At 38.0% G+C, this 21,000-nt stretch overlaps 1 protein-coding gene across 1 annotated transcript in view; it reads right to left on the minus strand.

Annotated features, from left to right (window-relative positions):
- Positions 1-291: 291 nt before the first annotated feature.
- LOC131670369 (B-cell receptor CD22-like) overlaps positions 292-21,000 on the minus strand; it is a gene marked incomplete at its 3' end in the record, with an annotated part of 212,117 nt that continues 191,408 nt past the window's right edge. The window contains exons 9-11 of the mRNA XM_058945909.1: positions 20,215-20,345; positions 4,507-4,666; positions 292-591 (exon numbers count right to left, since the gene is read on the minus strand). Of these exons, the coding sequence (XP_058801892.1) occupies positions 292-591; positions 4,507-4,666; positions 20,215-20,345 (591 nt within the window). The remainder of the gene's footprint in view (positions 592-4,506; positions 4,667-20,214; positions 20,346-21,000) is intronic.

Genomic DNA, 21,000 nt, shown 5'->3' on the forward strand with positions numbered 1-21,000 from the left:
TAGGTCCTGTCGACTCTAATCCATTGGGAGACTCCACTTCCATTTCTGTTTCCGTTGGTTTTTTTACTTAGCAATGAGATACTTATCAGTTGAAGTTTCGATCTGGGTCACGCGTCTTTTATTGATTAATCGCAGGAAATTGCTGTTTTTGCACGGCAATACATTATGTCATTAACAACTGACATATCCGTTGACTTTAATAAAATTTCCGGAATACTGTGTTGTATTTTGTTATATCGGTAAATTTGAAATGATTTTATTTTTAATTTAAATAAAAAGAAATTAACTTACCGGCAGCGACGAGTTGAAAAAGGCACGGCCTAGCCTGCGTACCAACAGAATTTTCAGCCCAGCAAGAAAGGGTGCCGTAGTCGAGTTCAGCACTGGGCATGTAGGTGAGTATACTCTGACCGTCAGCAGGCTCAACACTGTAACGCTTGGCTGGTACCTCCAAGGTTTCGCCGCTGTTGTTGAATTTCCAGCGGAAACTATGTGCCGGCGGGTCAGCTTCAACTCGGCATGCGATCTCCAGGGATTCGCCTCGTGATGCACCAACTATCACGATCCTGTCCTCCTTACAGACCGGCGCATCTACGAAACAAGTACCAATTCAAACGAACCTATATATGTATATGAAATATATATCTATATACATGCATATATATCTTCAAGCCAAATAATGACTTTTCGATTCACCCTCTACACCCAACTACCACAGAGTTCATTTGGATTAAGGCGCCACCACGACCCCTGGAAACTCATATTCCAGAGCTTCCCGGTTCGCGGATATTCGGCTTATTCGATTGCTTTTGATTGGCGCCCTCTCCTCCCGAATATTGATATATGTATTCTTGGCAGCACGATTGCATTTTTTTGTTATGGCTTGAGAGCGCTGCGATGGAATTTTTTTGTATACAATTGGTGGAATAGCAATCAGTTTGATCTGAAAAGCCTTTTATGCATTTTTTTCAACTAAAGTCGAGCATTTGCTTATTGCGTCTTTTTGTAAATCCTTATATTTTCCAAATAGTTTCAGTTTTAATGGAACACGAGCAGTAAAATTTCGGTTCAGTTTTTTTCCACAAACAAAATGATTGAAAAGATATGAAAATGAACAAATAGTGGCGTGGGTAAAAAAGAATAGACAGTTGGAAAAACGTATTTCGCTGAGGATATCATAAATAAAACTTCTCTCAAATCGGAATACAATTCACGTTATCCAGGTTTACTCACAGCAATAAAAGCATTTTTAAAAGCCCCCGATGCCTTCATAAAACTCCAGAGAAAATAGTTCCACGGTTTTTTAGTTATGTTAAAAGTGATTTTATTTTTTTTTGCTTATGATGGAGAATATCGTTGCCTACTCTCGAGTTTATCTATTACATGTTAGTTTACTTGATACAAGATTTTAGTTTTAACGCAACAAATAAACATGGTTTAGCATTAAAAAATTCTTATATAAATGTGCTTTTCTCTTTTACGAGTAGTGTAAAGTTTATTCCAGAATATACTGACCCGTGCTGGTTCGTTTTTTTTTCAATTGTATCACTTGTATATACGTGTTTACTAACGAAACATAGTTTTCATAACGAGATTAAGAACAATGCGCAGTGACGTTCAGTGGCGTCGCTTTCTCTTGGTTAATGAGAATAATGCTTCGAATTTTTCGTCCATTATTCTGCAGACCGCGTTATGCGAATGATGACTTTGTTTTTCTTCTCTGTATTCGTGACACTTCTTCATTCGGAGTACATTCATTAAAAATTACCTATGATATACGGATTTTAAATGCATTTGATCAAACTCTCAAGATTCCAAAGATGAAAAGAATAAATATATATGACGTACTTTCAACAGATATAATATTATTGTATAATGAAGTTCTTGATGAAGTTGGATAACTAATGAAACGTTGAAACAAGATATTTATTTATTTATTATTTTGATTAATAATTAAGAAATGGTCTTTACTGGAGAATTAAATTATTTATGAAAACATAAAGGTGTAAGAAATAAGAAACAATTAGCACATCAATGTTGAAATTATCTAGAGAGGAGTGTTCCTGTGTTACCAAGATGCTTGATCCCAGTTAAGCTCAAACTATGCTTTACAAAGACACTGATTAGTTGGATGATCTAATGATTGAGGCTCAAACTGGAGTGCTAGCGGATCAATAATCAGTCAAAGCCCGAGCCATACGCTCAAAACTCTAATTACGTAGAGTTTCAGAGTCTCTTCGACAAGATACAGACGCGGATAAAGTTCTTAAGTTGTGTTCTCTGCTAATGAAATTGTGCGCTCTATAGCAAGCGAAACAACGAGTCGATGTTAATCGCGGCCAGTTAATGATAATCACAGGGTACATAGAGACGTTATAAGTACACTAAGAGCTATAATAATACTCGTATCATCAGATATACAATTATGTTCGTTGTTTCTTCTCTGATAGTGCACTAAAAAATTAATTTTATTTGGAATTTTGCAGTTACGCTGCGTGTTCTTGTAATTGTATTTATTAAAGTAGTATAGCCCGCGATTGTTATTCTGACTGGTATTTATAAGAGGTACCGAGGAAATAAAAGATCGACCGTCATTTGATACTTTTTTTAGGTGACGTTTTCATTTTAAGATCATATTTGAATTAATAAACATTGAATATATTTATTTCACAGTTAAGAAGTAAATTAAACTTGATAAACGTTAAAATTTAGTCAAAGAAACGTGCTTATCAAAGTTGGGAAAAGCGTATCGTATTCACATGCGATATTTACAGACGTTGGCCTCATTTCGCCTTTCATCTAGCTGCCGCTTTTACGCTGGCATCAAAAAGACACACATATACGCGCAACATGAGGCATCGAAAGTTATGGCAACGTTTATTTTAGTGCGACCTCGATAAGATAAAACCTGAGGCTTGTTCGCGCTTGACCAACGACGCGAGTCGTTGCTGGCTTTCCGAGCACGCCTTCGCATTTTGTCAGCTCGACGACTTTTATGAGCATCGTCGACGTCCTCGTCGTGGAATCGTTCAAGTTATGCAAGGGGTTACCCTTCTCTTTCGCGCGATTGTAGAGCTCTGTTTGTATCTTCTTTCCGCCCTCTCTCCACCAAGGGAGAATAAAAATTCTCCTATTCGCTACACTCGTTACACCTGTCGCTGCAGTTTGCGGCTATACTACTATCAAACATGCTCGAGTTGAATTCTTGAAAAAAATTGCTTTTGATTAACTATTGTCTTACTGTTCAGCGTTTTCTCAAAGAAGCAAGATTGATTATTAATATCTTTTTGATTAAAGTAGTTTTTTAGAAATTGCAGACCAACATTGTCTTTATTTTCCATCGATAATTTATATTTAATATGCTTACTAATGTTTTCAACATATCGAACAATTCGAAGGTACAAAATTCTTAACCTGAACCTACTTTCGGGAGTATATTCCGGTAGCCGCTTTCCTCACGGCTTGCCACGATGAACAAAGTAGGATTATACAAGTAAAGTAGCACATTATTTTTGACGGACGAAGCGTCCCACTGTTTAGAGTTGGTGAGCAGGTAGAGGAGGGTGTGAGCGGTGAAGCGCAGTCGTTTCTGAAATGGCGACGGGGGCACCTTATCTCGGTTCACGTAAATCGCGACTTGTCGCCGCATAAGTTTACATATGAAATTCGGCTCGAGCACGCAATCACCTTTCTTGGCTGCTCGCGAGAGCTCGTCGATCGTGAAATGAGATTCGCCTCGTTTGACGCGATCGCGTCACAATGAAACATGCAGCCCGACGAGGGATATCCTTCATAGTATTTTTCTCTTTTTCCTCTCTTTTTTTCCGTGTACACGTTTCCGGGGGTATTACTTCAATGAGAAAAAAAGAGAAAGACAACGCAAGAGAAAATATCATAAGCAGAAATTGGATATAAAAAATGCAAAGTACGCCTAAAATATTTATAAAAGGAACGAGATTCTCGACGTCGAGGTGTTACCAGCATCAGTTCTAAAATATCACACAAATACGGACCAAAAGCTAGAGAGAGGAGTAGAAACTGAGAGAAAAAAAGCCCGCAACTGCAAATGCTTGACCTCGTAAACAACAACTGCTTCGGAAGCAAACGAGCTCTTTGAATTATTTTGTAATTTATCAATTCATCTTCAATGTAAATTAATAATCTTCAAAACGTATTTTTTATCTTATTGGAAGATATTTTCTATTATACATAGTGAACACCAAATCCTACAAAAATGTAATATTTCTATTACTTGCAAATGCATGAAAATGTCATTTGACGAAATTGAACAACATACATGTATTTTTGAAAAAGAAAATTTACGGTGCGAAATAAAATATGACATCGATTTCAAAAAATGTTTTAAAGTGAGGCTTCAACTATTTGAAAAGTTCGTATTTTATATTTAAAATGCAATATAAATCATAGAATCCAATTTACTCATATACATGGAAAAGCTACTAGTTACATGGGGGTATACTCTATTACGTATTATAATATACTTACATTTTACACGGAAGTCGAGTGACTCGCTACGAGTTTCATTGATGCTATTGGTCGCTGCACAGACGTACGAGCCTGCACTGCTCCTCGTGATGCTTTGAAGTACGAGACTTTGATTTGACCAAATGATCCTGGCGGACGTGTTATGTGTCAGAACTACTCCCTGAAATTAAAAATCCACATGTAACGTCTATTTCGCTGATGAATTGTATAATAGAACTGGATATTTCTTTTGACCAGTTGATACAGTTGATAAGCTAAAAGCACAGAAATAAAGTACAAGTTGGAAATATTGTAGTTTTTTTGAAATGATTCGTTTGGCGACGGCAAGAAGGCCAGAAAAGTGGAGTCTAGCAAAAGCGATTATTCAACTGGCAAATAGATGTTCAGCGTTCTTAGCACGATATTGCAAGTTTTTAATGGAAGAGAATTTTTGCCGCTGGCGAAGAGGCGCGGTGTCGCACACACGCCTGAATTATTCGTTGCAGCGACCGAAGTGGAAAAGCGACGCTAGGGTCAGCCGCCGATGTCCAAGAGTGAAATCAAACGAGAATTCTATCATAGCGCTACTATACGGGATATATGGCTCAATGGTGAATTCCATCCATATTGGCTGGTAAAAAATTCAGGAAGCAGATCGTTCAATCGAATAACATACACATATTTATGTCTCAAGATCTTGTTTGCGTTGAGTTTTTCCTATATCGGTATGCAGTTTCTTCCAAACATTATATTTCGAATATATTTTCATAGGAATGTGTGTTGTTCGAAGATTCTCGCGGAAAAATGTAATATAAAGCGGGAGTAGCTTCTGTAACCACGACCTCGATAAGTTTGGTCAGAGGAAAAATGCGAGATCCCAGAGAATAGTTTGTTAGATCTCCATTTCCGTATAATATACGACATTACCGCTGGAAGGCACACATCAGAAATATTCTCATTCAGAGAATCGAATCTCTTTTTCCTTTGGATATTTTTTCGGCAGTGGCAGCTGCTACTGCACCCGTCTCCGACGTCTTTATCGACATATAAGCGCATGGGCTTTTTCTACTTTGGCATTCCCTCGCTTTTTACACTCCTTTAGCTCGTCCTCCCCTTTACGTTCCTGACTGCTTCCTCCATTATCAGAGTTAGCGCTCGCGTCTCTTTCTCTGTCGTCTGACTTTCTATCTTTTTCCTTCGATTCAATGAAATCTATTCGGCGATGCGCGAAGACAATTCGGAATCTATTTGAAACGAGACCATTTGAATTTCGTGCACCTTCTCTCTTGCTATGCCTTTCGTGTCGCCTTTTTTTCCCCTCTAGCCTGGCTTGTCTATAGATCTGGGTTACGAGCTAGAAAAGAAAAACAACGGCAACAAAGGCGCAAGCGCACTGCCGTGAAAAAAGCATCGGAGCGCGCGCATTACTGCCAGACGCCAACAGCAGCAACGGTGACGGCAGCAGCGTCAGTTGGCTTGTTCCGAAAAAAATTGCTGTCCGGAGATTGATTTTATCCGATTGTATTGTAATTCCCGTAAGAGATGCTCAGTTTTACAGTACGTCGAGTAAAATCAAAAGGGCGCCGAGGCGCGCTTTTATCGAATTTCGACGAGAGCCCTTTCCTCTTTCAGCGTGCTGTTAAAGTTGAAAAGCAAGAACTGCGCGCTTAACCTGTTATTTATTCGGATTCATTCGCATATAACCATCAACGCGTTAATTAAAAACTGCCTTTTTCTTTGTTTTTTTTTCCGCGCGAAACAAGTATAATCAGCTTAATTACAGTGAAAAAAAGAAAACTGCGTCGAGAGTTTCAATGGTAAATTACTATGGCTGGCAAGACTCGGGATTGGTACAAGTGCAGCGTATCTTCGAGCGTGCTGAAAAAAGTTCATTGAGCTTTTTGCGGCTTAGCAGCCTCCTCAAACTCTTTTGAGCAGCTACGACGCTCATTCTGCAAAACCTTGAAAGATACACTTTGAAGTAAAGCATCGAAGCGCAAGGGCTTGCCTTCAACGTAATACTATCTTGATCGCGGTTACGTTTGATGTCGAAATTGCTGACCAACTTTTAGCTTGCGCGAAGCATCTTTTTTCCTCCGCACCTCTCTCTCTCTCTCTCTCTCTCTCTCTCTCTCCCGCGGAAACAATCCTAAGTCTCGCGTTATCGCACGTACCATCTGCAGTTGCCACTCTTAGAGAACAGTAAAAACATACATACACACACTTGTGACAGTTTTTCGCAGCAGTTGGCAAAAAATATCGCGTCCACCGCGAAAAAGATTTAGGTGGATAAGTATAGCTTGACGCTTTGCCAAGTCGCGTTTGCGCGATTTGTCTTTATCAGAGTCAGCAAGTCCAGGCGGTGCCACTCTATGATAATCAACATTTATTTCATGCTATGCAAACTCTCAAAAGACAACGTAGCCTTATTCCGGCGACTCAGGACAAAAGCCCATTCAACTAATAACGCGGCGAGAGAAAAAAGTCGGGGCGTACGTTGCCGGTAAAACGCGAGAAAAGAGCCGTGAGGGGATCTCAAGCGAGGTGGTCAGCCGCGGCTAAAAAGGGCAAGAGGAGAAAAGTCTGGCAGTGGAGCTATGTGTTTCCGCCTATTAACGAGACTAACTCGATTAAACTAGATTGTAATCTACGTTAGGCGTTGTGCAAGTGCACGCTGGTCGGCTGCATGGCGCAGTGTGCGGTCGAGTCTTGGTAATACGGTTTAGCGCGCTTAGCATAGGTTAAGCCGTCGGTTAAATCCTGGGGTTTACCTTCGATTACTCCGCTGTGGTAAGAGAACAGAAGAGCCAAGCGCGTTGCGCTTTGTGGTGGGCTGTCCTTTCTTTCGATTTAGCTACACCTTGGAACCGACGATTCTGAAACGCTCGCCTAGACCCCATCCCGTCTAGGAATACCTTCGTCAGATCTACTCTTTGTGCTTATAGATGTCTCTCTCCAGTCTCATTGTATTACTTGTTCCTGTTATTTTTCGTTATTATTTTACTGGCTCAGTATTAATTACTCAGTGAGTTCAAATTCAACGGTATGAAAATATTACGCTCCGATACTGCACTCGCATTGGAATCCGAACGTTGCTATTTGAAATGCCCGTTGAGTTTGAATAGCGTAAGATTTTTATTTGCAATCTATAGAGATGAACTGCATAAATTGTGTTGTAGAAATATTTCTATTAAATTCCTCGATAGATCGATAGACGTCGACCCTAATAATTGCTTCGAATAAAATTATTAACAGCTCTTTAGCTGTGTCGGAAATAGAATCGGGATCTTAATTAATTGCTCGAACTCGAATTCTCAAGAAGTATTGACTTGCTTAAGGAGCTGCGGAAGAATGGAGCTAAATCATGAGAAAAGAGTCGAGATTCTTTGTTCCACTTTACAATAAGTGTTTAATCAAATTCTGAAAGTTCCTCGTCGTTATTTATGAAACATGTAAATGCTGCTGTAAGATATAAATATATAATGCCCCAAGAGAGAATATTTTTGCAGAGCTACAAATTTCATAAAAATTACAAGGATTCTTCGTGGTAAGCGATGAAAAAATGTCCGCTGGGCGTATCCACAGAAAAAGGACCGAATGTTGAAAGCTGCATTCGCGATATTGCCAATCAAACTCGCGACAATTAGCCATTCGAAGACTCGCAGTTTTGCCTCAGTCTATTTCTTTCCCTCGCTTTTACTTGTTCGCCGTCGTCGTTTTTCCGCCCGCGCCGAAGCTCGCTCGAGCGTCGCTCTTTCTCTTTCTCGTTGCTTATCCAATCTAGTCTTCCACCTGCTGCACGCAACTGTGCTCTGTCGACTAGAAAATTTGTAACGCGCTCCCGGTTGCTGCAGTTTAAGCCGTTTCCGCTGTTTTATCGCGCCATCTCTCTCGTTTCTCATTTTGTTTTCGTCGTAGTAGCCTTTTTTCTCTCTTCTTTCAGCTGCAACTTTGAACGCATGGCTTACGAGCAAACAAGAAGCATACGAGCTAATGCGAAGCGATAAGGAACGTTCGGATGATTTCTGACTTGAAACATCTTTCAATAATATCACATTTCTGTCTTTTTATTAATATCACATTCTGATTTGTGCATATGTTTCGCTCGAGTGGCAACTTGCCGATTATCCGTAAGAACCGTAGCGACAGCACTATTTTCTAATATCGCAGGAGCAGTAAAGAACCGCTGCGAAAAAATCCTTAAAGCAGTCGTAGCGGAATGGTCTGTGAAGCGATTGGTTAACCTGGCGCTGCAGCGGCAGTACCAGCACCAGCAGTAGCAGCAGCAGCAGCAGCAGCAGCAGCAGAAGCGACCTCGTGGGTCTTTTTTCGCAAGAGAAAATCGAGGAGACTGCAGAGGCAAAACGTACATTCCGGTCAGACGGTGGACTGCGAGCGCGCACCCTCACGGAGACACACTGATTCGTTGAAAAATTGCCAACAAACGCTCCCGCTTCTGCTTACTAGCTCCTTCCTGCACGGGATCCGTTTCTTGCGCGCGCGAGTCTACGATTGGAAGGTAGGGCCCTACTGGCTACTTTTTACCCACTATCCTCGTGACTCTTTGGGATCTTACGATATGCTTCTAGCCTCGGGGCTTTTTGCGACGATGACTTCGGTACTCGATCTTTTCTCTCGCGCCTGAAAGTACCCGAGCTCCTTTGCTTTGCTCTTACCGGCAAGGCTACGATATTCTTTATATTTGCGGGGAAAATTCGGATGTACGCTCCAAGTCCGTGAGAAATGTTGGTAAAGTTTGCAGAGGGAAAAAAAACTGAATATATTCATGGTACAATAAAGCGTTTTACATAACTGTTTTCGAGCCTGTCAGTTGAGCTAGCATGAAAATGCAACGGCAATACAATTGGAAAGGGTGGTTAAATGTACACGCGAAGAGGTTTTTTTTTCAGGAAAACCGAAATTCCGGTGCAACGATGGTATTTAAATTTCTAAATCTACTTAATGCCTTCGAGAAATGCTGTATTTAATAAATACTCTTGTTTTGTCTTTCCACTTTACATTTGTACTAAATTGTGGCCAAATCGGTCTCAGCAAAATATCGTCAACATGTTACTTTGTGTGACGAGAAGCAAAGGATCAACCGACTTGTTTCAATCAAATGAAAAAATCGCGCAGTGGACAATTGTTGCCTAAGCAGATTCTGGTAAGTACTGTAAAATTCTCTTTTTCCAACAAGATTGACACAGTAGGCGAGCAACTACCGTGTGCGCGAGCCAGTTTCTCACGGATCAGTAAAACTCTTGAGCTTGCATGTATAATACGCGCGAGCAAAAAAAAAGATCAAGCACGCATGTGGCTGCCACGAAGACTCGATGAAACGAGCGCTTTTAAAGCGCCTGCGCCCCTTGGGAGTTCATACGACTGACGAGTCGTACGAGCTGCGTCTCACTCTCATTTTTTTTATCTCTTTCTCGACTTTTCCCCGACGCTACTTTACTTCTCTTTGTGGCTTCCTCGCTTGAGTACTAGAAAGCTCGCGTTCTACGCCCTCGCTCTCGCTGTCTGTCGTTTTGATTTTCAACTTTTTCCACTCTTTCCACGTTTTCAAATTAACTTTATTTTTTAGGGGCTCCTCGCTATAAATTTAAGCTAGAAATTTAATTTCGTGAGTGCGAAAGCACTCACTTTCCAAGTGATATGTATTTTCAGGTTTTCGCTGCGCTCGAGTACTGTCTCTACAAAGTTGAAAAAAAAAATCTGTGCATAAAAACGCGGTGTTTATTTATCGAACGACAATTACAAGTCTGCGAAAAGAATCGCCTATAGGCAGGACATTTTATTGGTAGCATTTTCTTACAATTATAATACGAAATAAAATATGCAGTTTGAGTTCAAATGTCTGGAAGGAATTCTTGAGTAACTCGAAATAAATAGTCTTATTTGTAATTCGTCTCAAGTTTTCAGAATTTCATTTGAAGCTGTCAACTTTTTATAAAATAATGTGACTTCAATAACTGTACTCGTTATGTCATAACGTTATTTTATTATAGAATAATCGGATGGTTAGGTTACTAGATTATTATAATTGAATCTGCTATTTTCTTCAGAATTAATGATATGGACGGAACAGGTTCTTGATTTTGCAGTTTATTATTGGTTTTTTAGTTCTCTTGATTTTTATATTGCTTTTCCTATATAATTTGTATCTACTAAACTTAAAGAAAAGGCTTTAAGTATTTGCTATGTCTATGACGATCTATGAATTTAAGCCGGTATAATACAATGAATATAGTTAATACGTTCTTAACGTGTTAAGAAAGTTAATAAGTTTTTTCAAATTAACAAATTGTTATTCGGTGAGTTTAGTCTTATCTCTTCCAATTGTGTATATTTTTCATATTGTACATGAATGTCTATACAGTAACATAATTGGAACAAGTAATTAACGAAGATAAGAGCTTGTTATCACCAGCACGACGACGTACCGAATTGCCACAGAGAGTTGTACTGATATGAATTTGTTTAGTTGTTTGATCTTTGCAACTCAAATTCGTAGACAAGTTTGCATGACAAAATTCTGCGTTAAGATTTTTTTCTGTCATTCCATTTACATGCTCGTTTAATGCTCGATTTACCTCTCTTTCTATCTCTCTCTTCCTCTTTTATGTCGAAAATGTTGCTGGCCAGGTCTTTCTCACAGCCACGTGCGCACGGCAGCAGCAGCCGCAACATTCATCGCATCTCACGAAAAAGTTCGGAACTCGTCTGTCGACAAGATTGATCGATGCCTCGCTGTCTCTTTTGCTGAATGCGAATGCAAATAACGTTGAATAAAACTGATCGCAGCCCTGGCAAATCAACTTTTTTTTTTGCATTTACTTTTTTGATGAATTTTTTTTATAACTGGTACTTTTCAATTAAACCTTGCGAAAACGATTATCAAAATATGCAAAATGCACGGGCTCAGTTATATAATGCTTGCTAATTATTTCGCCGAAACGTTTCGTCTATCAAAATGTCGATGTAACATTAGCATAATGTTAGCTTGCTGAATGGATCAATGATGCGTTAATCCACTGGAGGTATTAGCAAAATAAAGAAGCGACGGATATATATTACGTGTAGATCATGAATATGAGCCATATCCATGGGCTGATGACAGGCAGAACACGCACAAATAATTTAGCAGCCATAAACGTCTGCAGCGAGCGAGCGCGCGACAGGCATTCGAAATTCGGGGAGGTGTGATTAACTCTCGCTAGTGAGGGAGAGAGAGGAGGGAGAGGGGACTTTTGCAATTAGTATGAGGGCCCGTTGCCAACGGCCCCCCTGACATCGTTCGATGATTGCTTTCCAAGCGGTCAAGCGCCACCGCTTGTCGACCAACTTTCCGCTTGTAAGAAACTCGAGTATCGGCGGAGGAATTTTTTTTCGTGGTTTTCTCGACGGTTTGCTCGACAACTTGCTCTCGGAAAAAGTTTGTCGGCTTGTTTTTTTTCTTCTCTCTTCGCTTTGGCCAACGTATGGTGTGGCTTATTGTCGTGAAATGACGTTGTTTATATATCAATATATAGCCAGGAGTGGATAATTTGTCGCGTTCAACTTTTGCGTGATGTTGTAATTGATTTGTTACATTATTGTGCATTGATTATCTCATCTGTTGAGCATTTTTTTAATGCCTTATATTTTGCTAACGCGACTTGCTCAAATATTGATGTCTGATTTTGCCCGCAAGCTTTAATATTAACTGATGGCTGTTACGCGAATGTCACGTTCTATTTGGCTTTGTTTAAATTTCTCCAAATTTCTGATTTTGACCCTCGTTATCACGTTTTATCCGAGCACCAAACATTTTGACTCAAAAATCATCAACATTTTAATCGAATGAAGCAGTAATTTTCGGCGTGATTAAAAATTTCAGTGGAAATCATACAAGTAGAGCCAGTGGCATGTACAAGCACATAAACCTCTTTTGAATATTCGTTTATCATTCAAATCGGCAGTGGAGAACAAAGAAATGTTCAAATTCATTTTCTTTTAGTTGAATGAAAAATTTTCAAGCTTTAACGAGAGAAATAAGAGATATGAAAAAAAAATAAGCATGAGTAGAGGTAGGGGTTCAAGGATCAACCATTTCCCGGATCGTTGACGCTGTGCAATGAACTCCATATCGTCGACCGCAATGACTTACCTTTGCACGTACGCATATGCCCAAGTATGCAAGTGAGAGAGCCACCGAGGACGACGCAAAAATGACAGGCCAACATCATAGGCACTGCTTGTAAAGTCAATGGCTCGTTGCCCGTAATTTGAGGAATTACAAATGACCATTATTAACGCGAGAAATTGCAGTTGTGGGCGTAAGGCCTCGTCACTGACGACAACGACGGCCGTATTGTACAGCAATCTTCTAGACTAACAGGCTGCCTACTCGCCGATGCTTTTGCTGCTGGTACGGTTCTATTAACGTACTAAAACGCCCACCTCTACGGGCTAAATCCTGCTTTTATTTCTTCAACGAGTCCGACATCGCACCATTTTTATGTCCTTCCACGTCCTTCTATTCTCTTTCTCTCTCTTCTTATTTGTTTTACTTTACTGCGGCAAAACGCGTGCAAATTTGCGAAATTGTCCTCTAACGACGCGCGCACATAAGTTCTTCTAATAATCCCTTAAGACCACCTTAAATCATTTGGCTCAATAAGTCCCTCTAATAAATCTTCTGTACGACGCAAAATACTTTTTTTAGGTAATAGTGTAACCTAAAGTGTGATAGCCTTGTTTAATATTTCAGATAGATATTTGCTTCCCGAAAAAAGAAGTCTCGTTTGGCAGATTTTGAACTAATTTTTTGTCTAAATTTTCAACAAAATTTTCAACAAAATTTGTTGTCTGTAATTTTTCCTTTTTATAATTAGCTATTTAATTTCTTTTTCTGATGCATTTCCAATTTTTATATGTAATAATTAATGTGATTTTTATATATTGCTTCATTCGAATAAATGAGAATCTTACGTGACTATTTTTTCGGTTATTTATTTTTTAAATATTTTCGCGTGAATCAATGTAAAAGAAATTCTTCGTTGCCTAAATTTCTTAGAAAACAGTTCGTCAGTTGGCAGCGCATTTCTAAAATGGGATTAGGTCCCGTTACAAAGTGGATTGTTTTGTTTTAATGAGTGCATGTCTGAGCTTGTACCAGATAGATTTTATGGATATTTCGTAGAGCTCGATATTTCAAGTATTATTCAGATCATAATTCGATCAACAATTATAAAGAATACTAATAACAAAGGAAAATTAACGATGAAGCTTTACAAATGCTATCGAGCTTCTGAAAATGGCTTTATATTTATCATCGGTCCAGAAAAGTCTGCAGGAGTAACATTGTAAACTAGTGCATTTGCTCAACATAATTGCAATCGAGCGTATTGACTCGCACAGAGCGCACAAGCAATCGTACAAACTCGAGTAAAGCCCTTGAGATTCGAAATGTCGGTGCGCGCAGGTGGAGAGGGGAAGGTCGTTCAACGACCTCGCACAATTTTCAGGTGGTGTACATACACCGAGTAGTAGCACGGAGTTATCGTTCTTGCACTTTTACCAGGTATCGATCGATTGTGCTGAGCGAGACAGAGAGAGAGAGAGAGAGAGAGAGAGAGAGAGAGAGAGAGAGAGAGAGAGAGAGAAAGAGAGCATGTAATCACGCCTCGCGAGTATTGATTACACCGATGAGGCACATCACTTAGCCTCGTTAGCACGTCTTATTGGCAACCGATATTTTTAATTCATGTAATTGCTACCATCACAAATATCCAAGAGCTCACTCGATGCCCTCTTCAAAGATCTTTCATATTTAGTTCTATCAATCTGTTGGTTTCATGAATTGGTCCTAGTCAAATGAATATGAGATTGTTATAGTCGAGTGCAATACTAGTAACGAATTATAGTAATAAGCAATAGCGTAGGATAATTAATGAATGTTATAAGCGATACCATTAGTAATTGGTTTAGTTTTAAAATACGCGCCATTTGAACTTTACAGAAATTAAGTTTTTCTTCCTATCTTTTGATTCTTTTTGCTGGATCAAAAATACTCGAATGCGGCCACAATTGCAGAGCACACACACACACAAAAAGTGTATTTCGACAATTGCTTCACGAAAAATCTACCGTCCGATGGGAATTGCCTTTTCCTCTTTTTCCCTTTAGCTTTTCGCTTGCCGACCTATATCGCCTAGAAACTCTGTAATCGCTTTGTAGAAAATCGTACGAGCATTTTTACAACTTGACAAAATCAACTCGCGAGTAATTTCATTGTAGGCAATCAAACAAAAAATTTTCCCTTACAAAGTTTCCCGTAACAAAGCTCAATCGACATGTCGCTTATTGGAATTTATTAAATACGAATAAAAAAAAGTGTACTAAGCAACAAAGCGACAAAAAATGAGCGTCCTATATTGGAGGAAAACGAAAAAAAAGAGAACCAAGAATTCTTGCATTTTTCTCGGTACACTGCGCATCCATGAAACTTTCGTCTTACGCTGCTCTTAAAAAAATTCGCTTCAACAAAGCGACCAGTCATGTCGTTGAGCATTAGACGTGTTCTTCAAGACAAAAGAATTCCTTGTTAGTTCAATTTGTGAACTTTCTCCAGAAATGAGTGCTCACTACAAAAATGAGCAGTAGAGGGAGAGAAAGAGAGAGAGAGAGAGAGCTTGGAAGAAACAAAGGGATGTCATGATTTTTATTTAAAATAAAATGAAAAATGATATTCAAAGTTCCGCTGTCTAAAATATGACAAGTATAGTCTAAAATATGACAAGCAAAAAAGTGAGGAGCGTACGAGAACGAACTATTGCTTTCATAAAAGTCTCGAATCAATTTACATTTTTTAGCGATACACTGTAACTTTGAAACTTGTTTTCTAAATTAATAAAACGTATCTTTCTTTGAGTTGTGTACTAATTTTGTTTGCATAAAGAACAGAGGGCATCGGGAATGCACTTGTGTGCACAGGCGCGCGTGAGTCGAGATCCACGCTTCAAAATTCATTTCGTCACTCCGAGGCCAAAGTACGTCTTTCCCATACGCTTGGCGAAAAACGAGCTGAAAATTGTATTTTCCACATGTCATATAAAAAAATACGGTACAATACATATTCGGAAAAGAGTTTCTCGTTTCGTGTGCTTTTCCACCCTGGCTTCCCTCGGGTGTAAACGCCACACGAGACAAGAATCTACTTTCCCGCACTTGTATCGTAATGTACTATTTCAGTTCACTCGGGAAACTCATTTGCTGTTCTTTGTTTTATTTCGAATATAACTTACTTTAGTGAAAGATATTTATTGTTGAACAAAATTGTATTACTTTTATTTACAATATTTTTCAACTAACTTTTTGAAATCTAAGTACACAACGCTGCAAAAGCGGAATCTTATTGAGATAGCAAAGATGACTTTGAATGTACATTAGGTAGGCTTGTTTTTTTCCTTTCAAAGAACCTGCATCTCTTGCAATATGTCTTTAATAAATTCAGTTCCTCTTGAATATTAGAATCAAAATCACAAGAGCTCTCGAGCAAGTAAACGAGGAAAAAATGTTGGCAAAAGAGTAACATAGAATAAAACAAAAAAATAATTATATTCGAAAAATTATCCGAACAAAGTGTCCCAGAACAAGGATTAAGTGAATGGTAGCAACTGGCAACATCTATTGTGAAATGACGCCAATGAAAAAAATTCGCATTGAATGAGAAAGAGTGAAGTCGGGATAGCGAAGCACGATAATTAAGAGAACATCCGGTTTTGAAGAAAGGCAATCCACTTTAAGGGCAAGGAATGATAAAAGCTTGAAAACCTTGTGAAAGCCACGCTGGCGGCGTTGAAAGAGGGCCAAAGAAGGAGGTCGAGCCGCAACGGCAGCAGCAGCAGCGATTGGCTCGTCAATGAAGGAAGTACGTACAGGACTGGCCGATTGTCCGAGTGAATGCTCTAGAAAAAGAGGGAGAGGCGATTTAATCATCGCGCGCTATTATGGGGGCCAACATAGCAAAAGTCTCCTCTCGCTCTGTCTGACTCGGTATATATATATATATATATATATATATATGTATATATATGTACACCTATAAAAAGGGTAACCTTTTGAAGGCAAAAGAATTCATGGACTTTGCTGGCTATCTTTTTTTTTAAGGCTAGCGTTCGCTCCCTTGCTCTTGACTTTTACGAGCGTTGACGCGATTTTTTTAAGGTCTCACTGGGATTTGTCCAGTGCGATTGCTCGAGGCTCCCATGAGGATTGGAATGTCGGAATACGATCGCATTCGATCGTAATTATCGGTATATCTTCACTCGCATAAATGCAAGGCTTATCATCACTTGGCAATCCCATTTCTCTGACTCTGATTTTAACGACGAGCCAAGCGTGATCTCTCTCCCGGGTGTAAGCTATGCGCAAGCTTTAACCGACTAGGCTTGCGATGCTTATTTAATGGCCTACAATTATGGCAATCTAGAAGCTCTGAGAAGTACCGATTAAAATGGGAATAATGGGGATTCAAACGCGTGCTGGTAGAACGTCATTCTTTGACTGCATGCTCAGATATACTACTCTGGCTTTCTACGCGAGTCGTAACTTTTATCATTTACATCCGATTGATTTTCAAGAGGCCTATTGGCGTCGACCTTTACAACATTTATTTTTGCACATGTATTATGTAAAGAAGTGTGAAGATCAATTTTTTATACAAATATAACTTTTCTAAATTAAAATTTATATAAAGGAGAATCTCATAATCATATTAAATGTATTAAACTCGTGTTCAATATTAATTGTAATTTTTTACGTAATAACTCAGTTCATAGTAGAATAGTTGCTAATAAAATTGAAATATATTTAAAAAATATTTTTTCTTTCAATTTATTTGTAATTTCATCTAGCACAGAACCAAATTCTGTTAAGAAATTATAATGTAACGGTCCAGTCTGCTTTTTCTTTGCTGCAAAACGGCAACTCGTTATACACACAAAAATAAGAAAACTTACAAAAAAAATAAGTAACCTTAGATGTATTGGGGCACTTGATCAAAATCATTACCATACAAAAAGCGTGACATCATATTTATATGAAATCTATTGTATAAGATGCAAAATTTGTAACATTAAACTTTTTTAATGAACAAAAGCACTTTTTCAGTTAATTTCAATACGCTGATCCCGAATCCAAACTTGTTATACGTATTATTTAATTAATACATATCGAAATTTAATTTACAAGTATAAATCACGAATAATACGAATTAAATATCACACAGTGAAAATAACATCTTAAGAAAGAAAAGCACGAATTTGATACGTTAATAACTGACTTTTTAACAAAGTTATAAATAAATAAAAATTAATAATTTTCTATTTATTTAAACATTAAAAATTTATTTATTTCATCAATTAAAAATACATTGCAAGATATCGATCTAACTGTACATACTTGTAAAATTAGTCAAAACGATTGTTATCCGATCGTTGATTTTATATTTGTAAAAGAAATAATTTGCGTTTTGTACATCTCTCTACCCACGCTCACAGCTATTGCATTTCAAGGCAAAAGAAATCGCAACAGATATATTCTTATAGTTTGAAGTGTACTCTTTTCGATGGTACCACTCAAATTATCAAGAAGCTTCTTTTTTTATAGAAAAATGTTCTTTGAAACAAAAAAATCACGATAATCGAAGATAATTCTTTTTTCAAATGCAATTTTCACAGAGTTACCGTCTTGGAATGAACTTGGAACTAGTCTAAATCTAAATGATACAGGGTATCGAAGTCAGTTTGACCAGTTAGAAATTTTAAAATGGTGCCCGAAGTGCAAAATTTTTGCCAAATATTAATGATTTTTTTCTTGAAAAAAAAACCATTTTACAACAAAATTTCTGGAAACAGAAAGTACTTAGAATTGGCCAAAAACATACGTGTGAATTTTTTCGAGAGATTATTTTCTCCTAATGCACTAGCTGTGAGCGTGGGTAGAAAGATGTACAAAACATGTCCGGCTAATTTAATGGATTAATTTTCATTACATATTCGTTAGAATGAATAAAAAGTTATCTAAATTTATATAGTCAGAAACGTAGTCGACCTCGTGGTTTAACATGAAATTATATACATATAAATTTATGAATAAAAATTTCGATGATGTTGGTACTAACCAAGTCAACCTTATCACGACATTCCAAGTCATATATAAAAGGGTGGCAGTAAAAAGTTGAAGTTCCTTGACTCTCCACTAATAAGAATCCCATGATGTCGGATAAAAGAGATTGTCGTATGCGTGGAGTGTGCGCCGACCAAGATATACCGCTGAAGATATGAAAGAAGGAGAAAAGCGTCGAGAAAGAAATCCACAAAGCGTAAGAGAGCTACTTCCTCATATACGGCGCGTGCTAAGAAAGAGAAAAGTAAAATAAAGATGGATGCGTTGCTCCCCGGATGAATAGAAAGGCCGGAGTTACGCTGAACAGTCATTACTTTGCCGGTCGAGTACTGTCTCTCTCCTTTCCTCTCTCGCTCTCTCTCTCTCTCTCTCTCTCTCCCTCTCTCAGCTAGCAGTTGAGACGTTAAAGAGCGTTGCAGACCAGACAAAGAGAAGGAGAGAGAAACAAAGAGAGATACAAAGAGAGAGAAAGGGCTTGTATTGAAATGTAGTTTCATCATGATCTATTTTTTGTTCCTTCTTCTAAAGTATTTTGTATTTACCTTCGTTTTCTTGTTTCGCCAATTTACCTTTGCGTACTAAGCAGTTTTTTCTTTGCTGTGTCTATATCATCTTTATATAACTGGCACTTGAAAATAATATCAGATCTAACTGCTTCATTTTTATCTGTTGACTCATGAAGCTGGTTGTGGATTAAAATACCTTATAGGACATTTGAAATATCAAATCTTGTACGCTTTTTGGCGCTTTATCACTATAAAATCAATTGGTACATTAAGCAAACGGTCTTTCCAAAGCTTGCTGCTGAATAATGATTGCTCTCTAAAGAAACCTCTACAAAATTCATAGAGTAATTTGCAAAACATGACCGCTCGCTCTAAAGACTATTTCGCGATCATAAGAAATTGGAGAGAAAGAGAGAGAGAGAGAGAGGGAGGGAGGGAGAGAATTGATAAATACTTGGCAATAATAAGAATAAAAGGAAGCCTTAGCGTTCTGGATATTTACCATCCCTTGCGGGCGATTGTATTTTAAGCGCGTACAAGATCTTTAGCCTGCGGGAGATAGAAAGAGAAGAAGCGGTTTAATCGTTCCTTTGTGAGCGCAGACTTTTTTTGTTCTTCCGACATATCGCTCTGACGCCTCCCTCCATATATTATGTAAATAAAGGATCCACCAAGTTCTTGGCTGACGGGGTATTACCTTCGCTAATCAAGCCTTAATCTCGAAGCTGTGTGAGATTGCACGCGCTTAAACCATAGTGCCGTTCAAACTGCAGGTATATATATATATTCACTATTCTCGTGTTATACTTTGGAAAGATCCATACTTGAGCTTTTTTCTCAGGATATAAGCAAAATTTTACAACCTCATCTGATTGTTAAGCGTAGCAAATTTGAGCTGTTATATGTGTGTATTTATGTTTCGTCAATCGAAAATCAATATTAGTAATGACTTTAATAAGGAAATATCTCGCCAAGTAATTACGCCATTTACTCCTCAATAACCTACATAAATTACATGCTTATTTACTTAAATGGAAGATAAACCTACATTGTGGATCCAAGTGAGCTTCGACCACGGTGGATTTGACTTTATCTGACATTCAAAGTAGACGTCATCCCCTTCCTTGATGTCTCCAGCATTTAACGTCGATCCAAGGCGCAATGACACAATGGGGGCATCTGAAATAATAGTCATATTTTTATTAAGACATTGATTATAATTATTCTTAAGTTATAAATATATACACTTATAAAAAGGGTATCCTTTTTCATAGTATTCTTCATTTAAATTTCAGGAAAGTAATATATTGCAGCGTCATTGCTATGGTGACCTAATTTTTCAGAAGTTAACATTCTTGTAGAAGTTTTTTTGTAATCCCTCTTAATTTTTAACCGAGCAGTTTTCAAAGGAAGCCAAACTTTTCAATTAAATTCTGAAGCAGGAATTTTCATAATATCAAGCTCGCTCAATACAAAGCAATTTCTTACAGCCTATTCCGTGCTTTTAAAGTATTTCTTTTGTCATTTGTTCGAATGTTTTCAATTAAATTTCTTAGTATTTGAATATTCCTACATCTTGTATAAAATAATTGTTGAAGGATTGATTAAACAATCGTCAAAAAATGAATTCAAGTTATTTAAATTTTTGAAACAAAAGCTGTATTAAAAAAAATTTTGGAAAGAAAAAAAACTACACAGTTTTGTATACTATGCTATTCTTCGATATAATTTTATAATTTATTTCCAGTACTTCTTCTCACGGTTTCTTGCGCATCATTCATCGAAAAACTGATGTAGCTTGACTACGTTAGAAACGGGGAATGAGAGTACATGG

The sequence above is a fragment of the Phymastichus coffea genome, unplaced genomic scaffold, assembly GCF_024137745.1.
Source record: "Phymastichus coffea isolate CEN01 unplaced genomic scaffold, Cenicafe_Pcof_1.1 PCOF00109, whole genome shotgun sequence".
Taxonomy (NCBI): Eukaryota; Metazoa; Arthropoda; class Insecta; order Hymenoptera; family Eulophidae; genus Phymastichus; species Phymastichus coffea.